General features: G+C 35.6%; 1 protein-coding gene across 1 annotated transcript in view; it reads right to left on the bottom strand.

Annotated features, from left to right (window-relative positions):
- Positions 1-19,875, bottom strand: part of AGMO (alkylglycerol monooxygenase) — a 209,080-nt gene that overhangs the window by 21,611 nt on the left and 167,594 nt on the right. The window contains exons 6-10 of the mRNA XM_032876503.1: positions 12,666-12,732; positions 9,989-10,054; positions 9,818-9,897; positions 6,258-6,392; positions 4,041-4,157 (exon numbers count right to left, since the gene is read on the bottom strand). Coding sequence (XP_032732394.1) covers positions 4,041-4,157; positions 6,258-6,392; positions 9,818-9,897; positions 9,989-10,054; positions 12,666-12,732 — 465 coding nt within the window. The remainder of the gene's footprint in view (positions 1-4,040; positions 4,158-6,257; positions 6,393-9,817; positions 9,898-9,988; positions 10,055-12,665; positions 12,733-19,875) is intronic.

The following is a 19,875-nucleotide window of genomic DNA, read 5'->3' as shown; positions in this document are numbered from 1 at the left end:
CCTGCTATAAGTTGCATCCTTTAATAGACACTGTGTCTAGCTACATTTTTGCCCAAGAAGCATACATGCCTAGACCACCAAATTTCTTGGTGAACTTAATGTTAAGGGTTTCTATTTCAAAACAAAAATGAATAAATTTCTAATTTTGTTTCTATGAATTGGAATAATTTATTTCGGTATTTTACTTAGTACAACTAAAAAAAATCAATAATGCAAACTGTACTCAACATTGATCCATCTATCAAGAGTTAGATATTTAGATAGATGAACTAATTTTTCTTCTCGTCTCATTCAACTATGGAAACTCTATGAATACACGCATATTTAGGTCATTATTTAGGTGAAAAAATTGAGACAACAAAGTAGTTTAACAAAGTCATCAGTGATAGGTTACTAATATAAGACCTGAGTTTTAGTCTAACCATTATGGTAGTTTGGTGTCTACACATGCATTGCTAAGAGTGATTTGGTTCATCTCACTGATATGAGGAATTTGAGAAACAAGACAGGATCATATGGGAAGGGAGAGAAAAATCAAACAAGACAAAACCAGAGAGAGAGAGAGAGAGAGAGAGAGACAAACCATCATAAGAGACTCTTAATCTCAGGAAACAAACCGAGGGTTGCTAGGGGTGGCGGGGGGGGGGGGGGGGGAGGGGGGGATAGGGGGCTGGGTGAGGACACTGGGGAGGGTATGTGCTATGATGAGTGCTGTGAATTGTGTAAGACTGATAAATCACAGACCTGTATACTTGAAACAAGTAATACTTTGTATGTTAATTTTAAAAAAAGAGTGATTTAGTTCATGCTGTTTTAAGAAAGCTTTGCTCCTGAAATAAATTCTTTTTTTTTTTAAGATTTTATTTATTTATCTGACAGAGAGAGAGATCACAAGGAGGCAGAAAGGCAGGCAAAGAGAGAGAGGAAATCAGGCTCCTCGCTGAGCAGAGAGCCCCATTTGGGGCTCCATCCCAGGACCCTGGGATCATGACCTGAGCTAAAGCAGAAGCTTAACCCACTGAGCCACGTAGGCGCCCCACTCCTGAAATAAATTCTTAAGTTCAAATTTTGTCTCATTTTGAAGCTAAAGGCAAATGAACCCAGCACAACATGCAATTGGCTTCATTAATTGTAGTGCACATATGAAAGAGCAAACAATGAGGTGCTATGTTTCCTACCATCCTATTCTCAAGAATTTCTGGTTACACTGTAATCTATTTCTCACTTTCACTTCACAAAATGGGAACTAGGATGTAATTCATTGTTTTCTATTATAATCAGAAAAGTCTATTAAATATTTTACCATAGTTTTTGTAAAAACATTGTCAATTGGCCAGAGAGCACATATGAACTTGTCTATCTTTCAAAACGGGGGTCACCACTTGTAACAATGTTTGCTTATTAATTTTAAATGCAAAATCCACAAATACGAATAATGCCCATCAGTAAAATCTTTAAATAAGGTTAGAAATTAAAATGGGCTTTCTTTAATATATTATCTAGTAATGTTTTTAATGTTTAACTTTCTGTAAACCTATTTTATTTAGTAGAACACACTGTGCCACATACTACTGGCTCCCCAACCAGGAAATATCCCCCATTTCTTCTGTACTAGTACTATGCTGATTTTATCCAGGTATAAGGAAGAAATGTGTTCAGGGGGGAAGTGAACTCTTTATCCCCAGGGTATAAATTATGTTTGGTATAATTCATTCATGGTTAATTCATGAGATGGTGATAGTTATTGGTTGAGTGTGGACATGTGAATTCATCTTGAATAATGAGACATGAAAGGACATTTGCTGGGAAATATTCTGGGCCTTTTTTGCCTCCTTCTTAAATAAAATGTAATTTGTAAGATTCTATAGAAGAAGTGAACTTGCTGCCTTTGGTCACAGCCTTGTGAGTACAGCACTCTGAAGCTGCTGTCATTATTTTATGACAATGAAAGCCAAGAGAATGATAGAGAAGCCTTTCTGGAAGCTTACATGTTTGAACTGATAAACAAACCAATCCCAGTTGCCCCTGAATTTCCAGTTATTTAAGAACACACTTAATTGGATATGCTGTTTCTTAGAGCAGAAGATATCTAATAGACACACATGCCATAGATAATTTAAGTAAGTGTATCCCGCAGGAAAGTTTACCTGTTACTACCCATTTTGTAAGTGTTTAAAGAATATTTTTTTTGAAAACAAGTTGAAGTCACATATTTTTAGTAAGAAGGATTTATAAATATCTAAAATTTGTTATTTTTGTTTACTCAAATCTATTTCCCTTTTTCTATGTACTATCACCTAATTAATTTTCTTTTAAGCCATTCTTTTCTTCCTCTCCGATCATGAGGATCCTGTGGAACTGACCCTGTTCTCCCATTCATAGAGTGATGACATTGATTGGTTCAGTGATATCCAGAACATTAGACTCTTAACTTGGAACCTTCACTTCTGGGGTTCTTTGTTTGGCAGTATTTAAAACCAGAGTTGCTGGTAGTCATCTTGCCACCATGAAAGCTGAAAGTCTGTTGGAGAATCTGAATTGAGAAAAGCATAGCTGAGGAAAAATGAGAAAGTTTCTGATGACATTATTTGACTCATTGGATCAGCACTGCCTGAAGAAGAAATAGTCGCAAACTCTTCAGTTATTGGAGTTAATAAACTTATCCTGGGTTGAGTATCTCTCACATGCAACCAGTGAGTCCTACCTAACACACTCAGTACTCTATTTCAAGTAGACTGCTTTCTTATAATTCACTATACAGGATTTATGGAATAACTGTAATTGTTCCAGTGGAATTACTATACTAGGATTATTAAAATGGTATGTAATTATTAAAAATGATGCTATAGGGTTTATATATTAAATTATTAAAGTAACCCAATGGTAGCTATATTTTTTCTGCATATATTATCAATTAATGTCTGTAATTATGGAGTTTTCGTGAATACCTATCTATAAATAGCACAGATTTATTCTTTAAAAAAAGTTCATTTGTTTTGGTTGAATTCACTATCCACTAATCCCATTTGTATTCATTCAAATTTTTTTTAGATTCTTGCATCTTTTTTTTTTTTTTGGACTTTTACACACTATTCTTTATGTCTGAAGATAACTTGTCATGTTTTGTTTTTATCTCATTATGTGTTAGCACTATATAGTGGGTCATTTTTTAAAATAATGGATTACTCTATTATTAATCCACTAATTCTCTCTTAATTTGCCTTTACACTGCTATTTAAATCATTGACTTTCTCAGGTGTGTTATTACATTTTTGTGTTCTAGAAGTTTAACATGAAGATTTTTAAATATGCCTTATGAATTTTGATAGTTTTGTTTCTTAATTTTTCATAATTCTAATTTCTTTTTAATTTTATGTTTGGCCCCCTCAAACATACTAATTTTACTAAATTTATGCTTTACTTTAATTTCCAACATCTGTTGTTTCTGAGAGTTTGATTCTGTTGTTTATTGTTTCTGCCAATGCTTTGTCATGATGGCTTGCTTTTTCCCAGTGTGTTTCTGTGCTGTTCAACTCTTAGTTCATCATCACTGTGACTTTATCTGTGGGAATACTCTGATGCTTGAGTTTAAGGGGATTGCTCCAAGCATGTTTTGAACAGGGTTCTATTAGATACGCGAGACCTAATCTGAGAACCCTTTAAACTACATTCTTAATTTAGGTTTTTAAATCAACAGTTATTATAAATCCTGGACCCATCCCTGAGTGAGGGCTGGTTTGTGGTTAAAAATTCTCAGTGAAGACTTTTTATTTTGCTTCCCCAAAGTCAAATCAAGATCTTTAGCAAAACATTTGATAGATATTCTTCACAGGAACACTTTGGATATAATCCATTAACTTTAATAGTCTAGGAGAATTAACTTACCTCTTTAAACAGGACATATTGCCAACATTAAAGCAGACATTACAGAATAAGATAGAGCACAGCTATAATATGGGGAGCTAATTTCCATTTTCAGACAAAGTGACACATAATTTTCTCATGAAATTTCCTAGATATTTAAAACAGATACCACTTACAGCTTTATCTGCAAAGGTCTCTTCATAAAATGCTAGCATCAAAGCAAACTGTACAACTGCATAGATCCTTAATAGATGAGACACCGGCGATGAGAAGGGTACTTCTTCTCCCGTGACCTAGGAAGACAAGAAAGAAGCATTTTCTTCTCTCTCTCTCCCTTTTTTTTTCAAGATTTTATTTATTTATTTGACAGACAGATATCTCAAGTATGCAGAGAGTCAGGCAGAGAGAGAGAGAGAGGAGGAAGCAGTCTCCCCACTGAGTAGAGAGCCCGATGCAGGGCTCAATCCTAGGACCCTGGGATCATGACCTGAGCCAAAGGCAGAGGCTTTAACCCACTGAGCAATCCAAGCACCCCAAGAAGGCTTTTCTTTACCTTGCTTCTTGGTTTATTGCCCTCATTGAAATTCACACTAAGAGGAGATATGTAAAAAGCAAAGAAAAGCTTCACTATTCCTTTTTTTTCCCCTCCAAAATGAATCTAACATTCTCTTCTTGTTTTTGTTTTTTTATTTCATAACCATTATGATTTTGATTTAGTATGCTTTATAATAAACCAGTATAAGAATTGGGTCAGCCATATGTACTGATGATAAATAACTACAATGAACATTAAAATATGAAATATGAAAATATGAAGAAATAAATATGTCCATGATTATACATGAAAGTAAAGAAAAAGAAAAAATGGAAGATTAGTTCAGTAATGAAGATAATCATGCCTCAAAAGTAAATACTGCTTTATTGGAAACAACTTCCCTAAACTATAGTTTTCCAGAAACACAATTCTACTTTTATAATGCAAATTTAGGCACAAATATTACTTCAGAATACTCACTTTGGATAGGCTACTGAAAAATAGAAGAAATAATAAATGGATCATAGTTAACTAAATTTTCTGTGCTGAAATAAGGAAATTATTTTCACATACATCAGGTTAGCTTATTGATACAAAATTGATTATGAAACAAAACTAAAAACATCTGGAAAATTTCAGCATAGCAGCTTTCATTACTGGATAACAGAACATTCTTATTTAGATCAAGATTTTTGAAAAACAACAATATTCATACAAAAACTGATTTTATTTCCTTATAATATGGGCTAATTTTTATACTCACAATTATCTTTGACATAAACAATAGTTTAGTCTTTCTATTGCTTTTAGGTTACTATTAATGACAGTTACCATAAGGAATCACAATATATATCCTAAGGATTAGAAAGAAATTCCTTCTTATCATCTCTATGATAATTCCAGATTAATACTGAATTTCTTATTGGATTTCCAGGGTTTTAAATCTCCACTTCACTTACTTTAGGGTTTTAATGTGAAGTCTGAATTTAATGCTACTACTAATCTACTACAGAATGGATAAAATTATGGTCTAATCTAATAACCACATCATCTTGGTGTGACTTTAGACCTTCCATTCTAGAGACTTCATTTCTTTTTTTAAATTCAGTATAATTACATTAATTTCAGGTATACAACTTAGTGATTTGGCAAATTTATACCTTATGCTATGTTCACAAGTATAATTACCATCTGTCTTGATATACCACTATTACAATATCCTTGGCTATATTCTTTATGCTGTGACTGTTATTCCTGTGACGTACTCATTCCATAACTAGAAGTCTGTATCTCCTAGGCCCCTTCATTCATTGGTTGTACCAACTTACATTCCTACCAACAGCATGTGGGGGACTCCTTTTCTACACATCTTCACCAGCACTTGTGATTTCTTGTCTTTTTTATTTTAGCCATTCTAACAGGAATAAGGTGATATCTCTTTGTGGTTTAGATTTGCATTTCCCCGATGATTAGTGATGTTGCCCATTTTTACGTTTTTTCATGAACAAAATGAAGGCTACACTGAATCATCTTTAAGCCTCCCTCCTCTCTAGTGTTTTAGGATTCTGTGACCAAGTGAATGTGTTTGTACAGTTTTTGCATTACACAAAGTCTCTCTGCTGCAGGTTTGAGTGGATCTGACAACCAGTCTCTGCTGCTTTGCCCCCCAAACCATGCTCTCCAGTAAGAGGCAGTGTCTGCCTGGGACAAGGCGCCATTCTTATTGGCCCCTAGGACTGTATCTGCCTAAGGGAACATCTTTTTTCAGATCTGCATGAAGTTAACATACATACAGACTGACTGTAGACTTGGCAGTATGACACTAATCTTCACCATCCCCAATATGAACTCTACTTACCTCTGGGATTTCTTCACTCAGTCCAAGTCTTGGTTTACCTGGACCCCATCCTGGTCCTTTAAATATGACAGAAAACTTGTTGAAGAATCCACGTGTGGCCCAAAATGTAGTCCATATGTAAACTAAATGGTGGAACTAGAAGAATAAAGATATAGCTTACTTAAAATAAGAAAAACACATAACAAAAATATGAAGTATATAATTAGTCATTCATTTATTATTCAATGCAATTTATATTTTGTTCTATAATATACAGGTTATATATAATTTGCTTAATGTAAATTAATATGCAATTGCATATTGCAATTTATTCTATTCATTCTGTGTCCTTTAAATGTGTTCTTGTTAATATTTCTAAAACTCCACAAAATTATAATTTTGAAATTAAAAAAGAGGACAATTGTTTAGAAAATCAGCAAAATAGAAAAAGGGATTTGAGTCTCTTCCAATGGAATTAACTTAGCAGTTTATGCACTCAGCATTTCTGTCTAATGATATTATTTCTAAAGTCTTGCTAAATGGATATTAATGTTGAACAGGAACCATATTACATATTTAAAAATCACCCTTTATTTACTGTATTAAGTTACAGACAATCATGTCTATAATTGAGGAGAAATATTCAAAGTCACTTCTGAGTCTTATAGTAGGAATCCACATTCCGTAAATAACACTGTATATTTGACAAGTACGGAAGTTAAAAGTATGCTCACACATGAGAAGTAGCCAGTAAATATTACTATCAGGGTATCTGGCTATGTACTCCATACATGTGATAGTAATGCATCATAGGATTTAAAACAGTCCTGGAGCTATAGACTCTAATGCTGACTTCTATTATAAGTGAAGCAATAAATTAATGTAGTAAGAAGTTTTGGCTCTATGAGAATTTGTGGTCTTACTGGCATTTTCATTGTCTCTTAAAGAGTTTAAACTGCTAGGATTATAAAAATGGTTTCAAAATTGTTTGAAAGATTAAATTAAGAAATCTGAAGCAATTAATGAACAATGTAGGCTTTAGTGGAGCAGATTTTAGGAAAAGGGAACTGTCAACTGGAAATTCACATTGGGTCTTAATAATAAAAATAATTATAATATAAAACATAATGTGTTTAGGAGCTGTAACACATATTAGTATATTTATCTGTTCTGTTATTTTGAAAACTGACTAATTATTTTTTGTATTTTGTATTTATTTTTAAAAATAAATTGTATTTATTTTTAAATATTTATTTATTTTAGAGAAACAGAAGTACAAGCGGGCGGGGAAGGGCAGAGGGAGAGAGAGAACCTCAAGCAGACTCCCTGCTGAGTGTGGAGCTGGATGCAGGGCTCTGTCAATCCCAGAACCCTGAGATCATGACCTGAGCCAAAACCGTAAGTCTGACACTCAACCAACCCAGTGGCCAAGGCACTCTTGATTCCATTTCACTGCTCCTGTTCTAGACACAGGCCACAAGAAATATGTAGTAACATTTTAAAATAACATTGCTTTCCAATGCCCTGAAACTACTGGACTCCAATGGAGAGCAAAGTGAGTTTCCGATGCCTAATAATAAAGAGGAAGAAGAAATCCTCTTCTACTAGTGGGGGCCATCCTACTTGCTTTTGATGCCTCTGAGGGAAAGGTGAGAAATTTAGCTGAATACAAAGGAATACAAGTGAAAGTAAGTATATGTTTTTGTAGGTTCAAGAATTCCTGATTAACACTATATGCCCATATGACATTTCAACAATGTAAGAGAGCATCTAGAAGCCTAGGCCTCAGACACGGTTGTGATATGGAAATGTTTCGAGGAGGGCAGAGGCCTGGGACACTGAACCTCACACAGATTCAGCAGCTGCTCATAAATAATGTGGCTGTCTGAATGTTGGGTCCCTCCAAATCCTAATCATCTAACTCCCTGTTGTACGGTTTTCAGTCTCCCAGTCTGTCTCAGATATGATCCCCTTTGTCTCAGCAGAAGCGTACATTCCCAAAGCCTTGCTCCTTAAAGGATCAGCCGGGAACAACAGGCTCGGCATCTCCTGGGAGCTTGTTAGGATTACGGAATGTTGGATACACCTCAGACCTACTGAACAAACCTGCACTTTAATAAATCCTCTTATGATTCATATGCACATGAAGTTTCAAAGGCTCCTTCCCAGAGAACGGAGACCAAGTCGGTTATTTCCTTTTTAATATCCCTATTAGAGAGATAAGACTAGACCAAGTGAAGAGGTATCTCTCAATGTGTTATTTTTAAGTTAATTTCAATTCTATAAAGTTCCTTATTAAGAAAGTACTGTGAAATATTTCTTAATATTCTCCTGAGAGATATATTTTTAGTAATGCCCAGCAGACAGAGAAAGAGACACAGAGAGAGGAGTGGCCTATGATTGAGAAGGAAGAAAATAACCAACTTTTCTCTTCTGAAGTGTGAGATAAAAATATCTTTCATTTGAAGAATGGAAGCAGTTTGTGATGGCTTTTTCTGAAATTAGGTAGCACAGTGCGAAAGTTATGGAGCTAGGTGAGTCTTGGGCTTGGCCTGCAATCCTCCTTGGTTAAGCTTGCTGTGTGTAGCTGGTTGACTCATTTAAATCCTGGCAATTTCAGTTTCATCCTCTAAAAAATGAGGATAAAAAGAATCCCTGTTTTATAAGGTTTTAGTAAGGGCTACATTAGACATTTGTGTGGACCAGTTAGCAATACCCTGCACATAGTAAAGGTTCAATAATTGTCACTTTATTTTGTTATCTTAAATTTCTTAAAAACTTCTAAGACAAAGGTTCAAAAAGCAGACCGCACATGAACCTGTAAATTTCCTCCCTTACTGAATGCTGTAAACCCGGTCCCCTCTACAGAGCTGTCACTGACTGACCTCTTCAGTTTCTTCAAGCATTCTTATCTTTTTCTCATTTACTAGTTCCTAACCCCAGGAGCGTTTGTGGTGATCTGTTGCTGACGGATCAGAGCTTCACAGACATTCTTCATTTCTCTAGTGCCAGCCATTGAGATCAGTGAACAACCAATACCACATGTCTAAGCGAAAACTGGTCCAGTGCAATGAGTCTTAGCAGGTGAGGTAATGCGTAGACCTAACCAACTCGTAATAGCTCCTGACATTTAGGTCCAAGAAGAGTAGGGGCAAAAGCCTCATGTTGAATTTCTAACCAGAGTCATGCAGCCTTGAAGCAAATATTTTTCTTACTGTGGTATCAGCCTTAATTATGCATTTACTACTGCTCCTTCTGAATACATGAATATATTTCAGGTTTGTTCTGAGAAAGAAATATGTTTGCTAAAGAGCTATTTAAAAAAAAATTCTCGGTAGTAGATATATTTAAGAGTTCTTAATGAGCTCTTTTAATGAGTTGTTTTCAAATGCATTTTGCCCAAGTTGATTCAAGATTTTGTTGGAGTGCCAGAATTACTTCCGACTTTATTTATGGTTAAAAAACCTTATTTTCAGGATAGTGTAATGTACTTTCACCTTTCAACAAATGATTGTTCTTTTAACTAGAAGATTTATGAAAGGATATAATCAATTCAGAAAGAATAAAATCAGTTACATTACCTGCACCTTGAATGGTTCAAATGTATTAATGGGATGTGTTAGACCATATACAACTTTCTCATTTTCTGCCTCGAATGTCCCTGGAAGATAAACATTAAGGATATGATCTTTGATTTTCTATAAGTTAAGGAGCTAAGTTACTATTTTTAAATTCATATACATTTTACTTACCAAAAATTCTATCCCATATAATAAGAACGCCGGCGTAGTTTTTGTCTATGCAATAACGGTTTCTGCCTATAAAACAAATATTTAAAAAAGGGTTTTTTTGAAAAATGAAGTTATGCTTTTGAAACATTTTATTGTATTTTAGGACCCATTCATAAAATCAAGACATCAAACAAAATGATTTTCCTAGGAGTCTCTTTTTACTGGCAACATTAATTATTTGCTAATAAGCTGGTTTTATTGTATTTATTTTTTTGAGTTAATTTTACTAAAAAAAGCAAGGAATACCTTAAAACTACATATATTTAGAATTACTCCATATTTTTATTTATTTATTTTTTATTCATTATTTTTATTAACATAAAATGTATTATTAGCCCCAAGGGTACAGGTCTGTGAATTGTCAGGTTTATACACTTGACAACACTCACCATATCACATACCCTCCCCAATGTCCATAACCCAACCTATCCCATATTTTTTAAAAAATGTTTTTTTCTCATAATTTTCTAGTTTTTTAGACATCTAGGATAAATTCTAAGTAATTTTACTTTAAGACTATTGAAGAATAGTAATTAAAGATTAAATGGCCCACAAAACAAAGGCAATAGGAAATAAGATAAATAATATGTGTTTATTTCCATTTTTTTAAGTGAGTTATTATCTCTACCCCTTTTCTCTGCATGTTTTACAGGAAGAAAATTTTCTACTTGAAGTGAGGCAATTTTTTTTTTAATCATAAAAAACACAAGTGAAAACTAAATTACCCTTGATTATTTTTATTAAGACAAAACATATATAGTTTTCCTGCTCCAAAGTATTCAAATTACAATTTAAATGGAAATAGCTGGGCATAGTTTCTTTAATAATAAAAAAGTTGCTTAAATAGTACTATATTCACACGCATGTAAATCAAAGGAAAAAAATATTAATCCATCAAGTGACTGCCCCCAACAAACTCAACTATCTTTATGTATCATTTCTTTACATGCTTTCTATACAAGCAAATATATGTTTGAAAGTGAAGACACAAGAAACAACTTCCCCCAGCGCAGAAGCAGTATGGGGGTGGCACAGACATAAACCCCATTGCCATATGTGGGCTAAGCAGTGGTTCTCAGTTGGGATGGAGAACATTTTGCCTCTCGGGGGACATATAGCAATGTCTGAAGACAGCTGAGAGTCACAACTGGGACAGATATTATTTGCATCTAGTATGTAGAGACCAACATCCTATAACAGCTAGTCCCACCCCTAACCTCCCGCCTCCAAATGAAGAACTGTTGGGTCTAAAACTTTAATAATGCTGAGGCTGAGAAACCCAGATACGAAACAACATGAGTGGGAAGGCACCCTGAAGTCAAACAGAGGACACTAGCAACCATTTCTTCTTCAATATGAACTTACTCTTCTCCATTCCTTATGTTTCCTAATTTTACATGAAGGAACAGTCTCTAACCCTTGGCCTCTCCAGCCCCTCACTAACAGTCTCCTTGTTGCTGGGGAATGCCTATGGAGTTTGGATTATTTTTTTCTTTTTTAGAGAGGGAGAGAGAGAACATGAGCAGGGGTGGGGATGGGGAGAGGGAAAAAGAGAATATTAAGCAGGCTCTTTGCCCAGTGAGGAGCCCATCATGGGGTTGATCTCATAACCCTGAGATCATGATGTGAGCCAAAATCAAGAGTCAGATGCTTAACCAACTGAGCCACTCAGGTGCTCCAGGAAATGCCTAAGGAGTTTGGAAGAGGAAACTGAGCATATGCAACCTGACTCCACCCTCTCCAGTCCTTGGTGGGGAAAGGTGAGGCTTATGCTTCCATCTGCTTCCTGCCAGGAGGAAAGGGACCTGCCCCTAGGGAAGGGAGGACTGCAGTGTTCCAGTGCTGCCTATGGTGCCTGGAAATTTATAAAAGAACTACAACAATATTTACTATTTTATTACTGTCTTCCTTCTCTCAACATTGTGAGATTTATTCTGGCCATCCCAAGCTGCAACAGTTTGGACATTTTTATTGATACATAATTCCCCATTACATGCATCATCTACAATTTCTCTGTTCTACTGTGATAAACATTTTAATTTTATCTCTATTTTTTCTATTACAAATAATGCTGTTATGCACATTCTTCTACAGGTCTTTTGGTGCACACATGCAAACATTTCTGTTAAGTCTTATCCTGTCTTTAAAACTTAGGCACTAGCCACACGGGATTTTTTTCTTTGTCAGGCTAATGCACTTTACAGAATTTCAGCAAGAAAGTGAGTTGCTGTTTATTAGGCTTTCCTGAAGTCCCAACAATTTTCAAGACCAGAGGCTTTCTGGCTGTGTATAGGAATAAAACTCAGCACTGGTTCAGGAAGTGACCTTCAACTGACACCTTCAATGTAGAAAGTGTGCATCCCCTCAGGTGGTTAACTCATTTTCCATTACTACTGAGATCTAGACAAAAAGGAAAATTCAAGGAAGGTGGGTTTTTTTGTTGTTGTTTTTTGTTTTGTTTTTGTCGTTGTTTGTTTGTTTTCCCTCCAATCTTTGCTTTGGAAATGAGACTTGTCCAGGTGAAGGGATACCTATTTATACAGTGCATGGTGACTATGCTGAATAATTGTGATGAAAAGGTACAAAATAATACTGTTTTTAAGGAAATGAAGAAGAAAAAAAGATAAAATTTCTTTACCATGATGAACCCTATGATGGCTAGGAGTATTAATAATCAGTTCCAAAGGACCGAGGTTATCGATGACCTGTTTGAAACAAAAGCAATATTTATATTTATACACACAGGTATCAATAAATGTCTACATATATTCATGTTAAAAGCCCATGTGGTATAAGAGATATTTCAAGTTTCAAGGTTGACCTCGGAGTCAGAAGAAGTTTCTCTACTTCCTGGTATTCACATAAAAATTACAACAAGCTGTGGGGTGCCTCAGTGGCTCAGTGGATTAGGTGTCAAACTCTTGATTTCTGCTCAGGTCATGATCTCAGGATCGTGAGATTGAGCCCAGCGTTGAGCTCACACTGGGCGTGGAGCCTGCTCAAGATTCTCTTTCCCTCTCCCTCTTTCTTCTCTCTCCCCTAGCTCCCATGCTCTCCCTCTCTCTCTCTCTCTCTCAAATAAAGACATAAATAACAATAAGTTTCTAACTGTATACTAAGAGGCAGTAGAGTGGTAGACAGGTTAAGAGTTAGGTTGCCTAAATTCAGTTCTTAGAGCTTCCATTTATTACTATGTGATCTTGGGAATACAACTGAAGCTTTTTCTTTTTTTTTAAGGTTTTATTTATTCATTTGAGAGTATGAGAGACAGAGGGAGCACAGCAGGGGGAAAGGCACAAGGAGAGGAAGAAGGAGGCTCCCCGCTGAACTGGGAGCCCAACCACGACAAGGGGCTGGATCCCAGGACGCTGAGATCATGACCTGAGCTGAAGGCAGACACCTAGCCATCTGAGCCACCCAGGTGCCTCAATTTAAGGTTTTTATAACTCAGTTTCCTCATGTTTAAAAGGGAAATATTAAAAAATATCTACACAATAACATTCTGAGTATTATAAGCAGCACGGTATTCATACACCACCACTGTTAGGGTTCACTTCTCTAAGGTCCCATGTCATCTCATGTTCTTCACCTTTCAGCAGTGTCTTTGTTGATTTATGATAACTAGTGCATAACTAGGGAAAGGGAAAACAATAGTATTACATTTGCTTTCTGGTTAGTTGAGAGTTGGTTTCACCCAATACTCAGCCATGTAGGAACAGCTTTTAATGACTGAATTAGGATGATGTTGCTTATTTGAATATAATCCCAAGTGATCTTTTACCTGTAGATGCACCATCGTCGTGCCACTTTAGAGGCATGATTAAAAGTCAAATACATGAAGGGGCCTGTTCTTTGTTTGTTTATCTTTGCAGTTAAGGACCCTTCATAATGTGGTCTATAACTCTTTAAAAGTTCTCTCTCAACATTTCTCATTAAGGATCCCCATGCCAGAGTCTGCAAATTGTAAGGAGTGTAGGAACCAGGTTGGTGTCATGAAAAAGAATAGCAGGCCACATATAAGACATTTGGTGTGCTATATAATCATAAAAAGGTTGGTGTCACAAAAAAGAATAGCAGGCCACATATAAGACATTTGGTGTGCTATATAATCAACATTAAGCAATATGGGAACCCTTTTAATTTTGATTACACTATTATTCCTTCAATCATGGGAAATAACAGAATAATTACTTTATTTATATCTAAATGGATTTGTTAGCGCCTACTAATGACAAAATCAAACCACTGTTGTATTTTAAGAAATTACTCACCCCTGGAGTTAATTTCCCTTTAGAGGACATACGAGGAATAAAAGAATGAGTTAAATGACGCTCAAGGGGAAAAAGCATTCCCTGACAATCATGACATCAACATGAATTGGCAACAGGTCAGTGGTACGGGGTAGAAGCAGAAATGGGACTGCTCAAGATAAAAAGATACTTTAGTTACATAACAACTACATGGAGTGCGGTGATCTTGTTTTGAATACTGGTTTGAACAAACCAAACAAAAAAAGACATTTTATAGGCAAGAAGGGTTAAGACAATGATTATATATGGGTTATTACACAATAAAAAATATTGTTTTTATTGCAAATTATGTTGGAATTGTCATCGTGTAGGAAGATGTAATATTTTTTCGAGCTGTATAACTGAAGTATAAATGACATGAGATCTATGTTTTGCTAAAAGATACTTGGCAATGAATAAAGAAAAAGCAAAAAAAGATAACCAGTGAAAATGAATCAAAATCATAATGATTTTTTAATTGAAATGATGGATATATATATAAATGTATTCTATTATTTTCTCCACTTTTCTGAATGTTTGAAAATTTTCACGATAAAATTTGACATAAAAGCAATTATTACTCTAGTAATACACAGTAATGCTGTTAGCCTTAATAGATTTTTAAGTCCCAAACAAATTTCTAGATTGCAACTCCTTATACAGTGGGATTTAATCATGTTTTGGCAATGTCTGACAGACATTAAAACACTCAGTTAAAAATTGCTCTGCAAATGTGAACAGCTGCAGTAGTCACACTGTCCCCAGCTTGTGGGGTCCCATACCCTCTTGAGGTAGAAGCTGCAGCAACATCGCCACATGGCAGTCCTGTAGCTCTCCAGAGGGCAGGTGCCACCACCGTCTCCTTACTGAACCCATTGTTTACGCACTTGAAAGAAGCAGTCCTTGCCTTCCATACTGCTGCCAAGCTTCTAAGGAATTTTTAGTTTCCATTATGGAACAGACAAATGTTTGCGTGCAAAGGATGTGTAATATTTTGTGTCCTGTATTGATTTAGCCTCCGTCCCCTTCTCCCTCCGTCCCTCCTTTCTTCTTTGCTTCCTTCCCCCACTCCCCCACCCATTCTGTCTTCTATCTTGGAGTTTTATCACTATTTTAAAATTATTTCCATGAGAAATATCCTATGGGCTCCAAACAACAGACTTTTTGGTAACTCACAGAACAGAATTTATTTATACCCAAAGAACTATCTGTATTTTTATTTTTAATTCTAGGAGTTCAAAATACTATGAATATATAGCACTTACATCAGACTACATTCCTATCAAATAAGCCACAAAAGGTATTATCCCACAAATGGGAGTATTAATGACCAGGGATTGGGAGGGGAGTAAGTAGAAATAGCCCTGTATTTTACTGGACTCCATTGCTTTGTACTTGTTGGAAAAATATTTGTTAAGAAGAAGAATGGTGATGGATAGAGAACAAGAAAGTGGGGTTTCTCAGCAGTCAGAACATTGAAATCTGATGCTCTGTTCGGGCTTTGTATCTCTGGCAGAGAACCAGATGGAAAAGGAGAAAACCACTTCATCCTTGTTTGTCCCTTTCATGCCTAACATATGTTGCAAAAACAGACAACAAAAGGGGGTGGAGGAGACTATACTGACCAGCTTCTGCTACCCAGATGCATTTCTGATCCTTGGTCCTGGCATGTGTGCAGCCAGATTTAAAGCCACACAAATGGTGAGTGCATTCGTATGATTAGAGCCCTGGCTGAGTGCAATATATATACATATATATATATATATATATATTTTTTTTTTAACGTCAAGCCATTTTCCTCCAAGAAAATCTTTTGCTCCTACAGGCTGAACCATGGTGATATCAATATTGAAAGTCCCCCCTTTTTTTAAAGTTAAAAGCCAAGTACAACACAGGCAACCACAGTCAAATTTCCTGGTAGTGCCTATAAGTACCATGGAGCTGAGGAAGACCACCTCGGTGGGGAATGATTCATCATTCAGACAGCCCAGTTAGAACATCTCTTGTAGAAAACTCTTCTGACTCAAAATCATGGAGAAGTCATCAATAAGTAATACAGGTTGAGCATAATGACTTAATTATCGCCCACTTTTGCAAATTCAGTCATTTAGCAATTGAACCACATTTAACTTTGAATCACTTCCTGAAAATACGTTACTGTGGAAGTAACTGCAGCTATTGTCATTTTTAGAAAGTTATTTTTCTGTCTTATTTCTTAACATTTAGATAAGTTAATTTAAATGATGGAGTTTTATAACGGAGGACTTAAAAACCACACAGTCCCATACTTTGTTATTTTTAAAAAAGCATAAAAACTGAAGCTCAGAGAAATTAAATTATTAGTCCAAGTTCAAACAGCTTGGAAGAAGCCCTAAAATCTTCCTGATTTCAACTCAGGATTCTTTTTATTTTTCTATTATATTGTTTCTAAGAGATACAGAAATATTTCCATCAAATAAAAGTAATTTAAACTTTTAGAAGTTTCATGGACAATAACTAAGTACTTTTTTACTACAACCCAGTCAAAAGAAATCCGAGTATTTATAAGGAGCCTAGATGCTTCAGATTCTAAACTGCCCCCTCATGGGATTTTAGGCACTTCTGGTCTTTCGTAGGTCCGCAAAGTACTGTCTAAGTCTTGTATGCTTGTCGTCTTCCGTCAGAGTTCTATAACCTGAGAACCATAGATGCCTAGAAAGTCCATGAATGGGCTTCAGAAAATCAAGAATACCCTTAAGTGTTACACCAGCTTTCTTGAGTATGTACCGATGGGTATTTTTCTGGGAGGAAACTACTGTTTTTATCATATACTCAAAGGAGTAGATGAGTCCTCGGAGGTTAAGAACCAATGTTCCAAACAAAGGTCTTTAGATTGTTTCCTTTGCCCCTCTTATTTATATGGTGTTTCAGTTTCCATACTATTAAAACTTGGATGCTAATTTCTCAGCCAAACTTTAGAAACAGTAATATGTCTTCTGCCTATTTCTTGAAATCATTGTTTTCCAAAAGGATCATTTCTTGTATATCTGTATGATAAATAAATAAATAAAACAATTTTATAATAATAAGCTTCATCCATTGTATCGATTAAATTTTATCCAGCAGAAATGCTCTGGATTTTTTGCTGTACTGGTCACAAACTCACTTCTCTCCCCACAGTTTATGGCAGAGGTTGGAAAAGGAGTTAAATATAAAAGCAAGAGAACAGGGCCCATAGACACTGTCATCTTCGCATCATGTCATTGTCCTCATCAAAAATAAAGTGAACTGGAAGGAAAGGGTCCTCATAATGAAATAAATAAAACTCAAACCATGTCGAATTCAAAGCAGTTCAAATTCTTCCTCAAGACCGATTTCCAATGTTCTCTTTCTTCTGCCTCAAAGACCTTAACCTCCCATCTCAACCTGTTGGAATTCTGCTATTCCTTCAAGTCCTACTACATTTTGAAACACTCTCCTTGATTTTTCGAATGATAATTTTGTTTGCCCTTTTCTGAATACATATTGAGACATCACTAATTTTTACATCCTGCTATTCTGATTTCCAGTTATTTGTATTCACTTCCTCTACAATATTGAAAGTTCAGTGAGGACAGAAATGGGACCCTGCTCCTCTTCAAGGTTCTCACAGCACATGAAACATGGTCTTGCACAGAGTGACTGCCCAACAAGATTATACTGAGCAGATAAATCCACCTCACAGCCCTCCCAACCCTTTTGCCTTTATAGTAATGTTTCTTAAAAAGTCCCCTGTGCTTCCAGGGGACTTTTGGCAATGTCTGGAGATACTTTTGACAGTCACACTGGAGGAAGTGCTACTGTAATTTAGTGAGTAGTGGGTTTCAATGCTGCTAAACATCCTATAATGCACAGAAAAGTACCCCAACGGTGAGAATGCCCTCTGCTTCATGGGTATACGTGACTTGCTGTACTTCAATCTTTTTCCAGTTTTGGAGGGAAGCATTGTGTAATTCCTGTCTTCTAGTTTGGAAATTGGAGGGAGGGGTACATTAAGGAATGAGCCTAGTGGTCATTCCCAAGACTAGAGGCAAAACATGAGACTAGAGTGCCCTTGGCCTTTAAAGCCCAGAGAGCAAATCCAAACATGACCTGTGATCTAGTGAATTGGAAAATTAAGATAAATAGATAAAATGAAGGGGCCAACCACCAGTAACAACAAACAGATAGAACAACAGATAGGCAGACAGACAGATAGAAAACAGAAAAATAGAAAATCAGAGTGCAGATAATGGAATAGTTGAATTCTGCTGATAATTGGCAGGTGAATTTTTTGAACTATTTTTATGTTCTCTCAGTACAGGATTATGAGGGCTTCAGCTTCAGTTAAAAGGAGCCAGAGATATAAAATCTCCGTATCAGTTTCCATATCACCAAATGATTCTGAAATGGCTTTTGAGAGTTCTTATGACCCTTCTTCCCCCTTGCCCTGCTGTCACATTTTGAGTGAGCTGAATGACTTAGAGACCTAAAGGTTAGTGAAACTTCCATTGTTTTCTAGGTTATCAGGCAGGAATAATTTTGCCCTAGAAATTGATAAAGTAAGTACATGTGGTAAAAATCAAATAATTAAATGTCTACTATGAATTGGTTGTAATTAATTCCTTCTACACTGTAGCTCTCGCAAGTTTTCTGATTACCCTATATAATCTGAAAAACATATCTCTGTAGGTCTTTCCAATTGAAATGGAAAAATCACTTTGAATTGAATTCCGTAAAGCATCAAAATAAATGTTCTAAATTAATGTACTGCCTGAAATTATTTCTTATAAAATTAACATATTCTATTCTATACATTTCTTAGTTATTTTCACTGATTCTTCTGATTGGAAAATATTGATTGTTTAGGATTTTGTAGTTCAGGTAAGAGTGCAGAAATGATTAACTAAGGCACAAGTTGGAGGGCCCCAGTTGCTTTTAACAAAAATTCAGTTAATTCAAAACAAAATAATCTTGTTTTTATGAACTGCTCAGAAAATTGCCTCTTCTCACTCACTCTGACAATTGATGTTGAAGAGACTTTCTATATCCATTTTTGAAAGAAACATCTCAATTCTATTCTTCTGTCAAATTTTAGCATACTACTTGGAATGTCACATTATATTTCTACCCTTCAGTTTTCCTACCTGCAAATGGGTACTAAAAATACTGGAATATATTATTGAAAACCTATAGGAGTATTTTTAACCACTTACTTTTCAGAAAGAAAGTGTGAGCCCATAGTTAATTATAAATTTCTTTCCAAGTAAGACATGCTTACAAATATTCATGCTTCCTGTCTGAGAGGAAAAAAATCATAATAGGGAAAATATGTCCTAAGAAGCATATGTTTTACAGAACACTTATTAACAATGAATGTGCCTACAATATGAGAGATGCTGAGGAGTGACTGGGCTGGGGGTGAAGTGAAATGAAATATCCATAGCAGGAAAATGTCTGCATTCAGATGAGCATAGGTTATAGGGATGACATTAACTCTAACTAGTCAAGACTTCTTTATAGCATTATGCATGACTGATGTTCCAGGGACCCTGATACCAC

This window comes from Lontra canadensis, unplaced genomic scaffold (genome assembly GCF_010015895.1).
Source record: "Lontra canadensis isolate GAN:19392208 unplaced genomic scaffold, GSC_riverotter_1.0 scaffold2, whole genome shotgun sequence".
Classification (NCBI taxonomy): domain Eukaryota; kingdom Metazoa; phylum Chordata; class Mammalia; order Carnivora; family Mustelidae; genus Lontra; species Lontra canadensis.
Note: the sequence above shows the minus strand (reverse complement) of the source record. Positions and strands in the feature narration are given on the sequence as shown.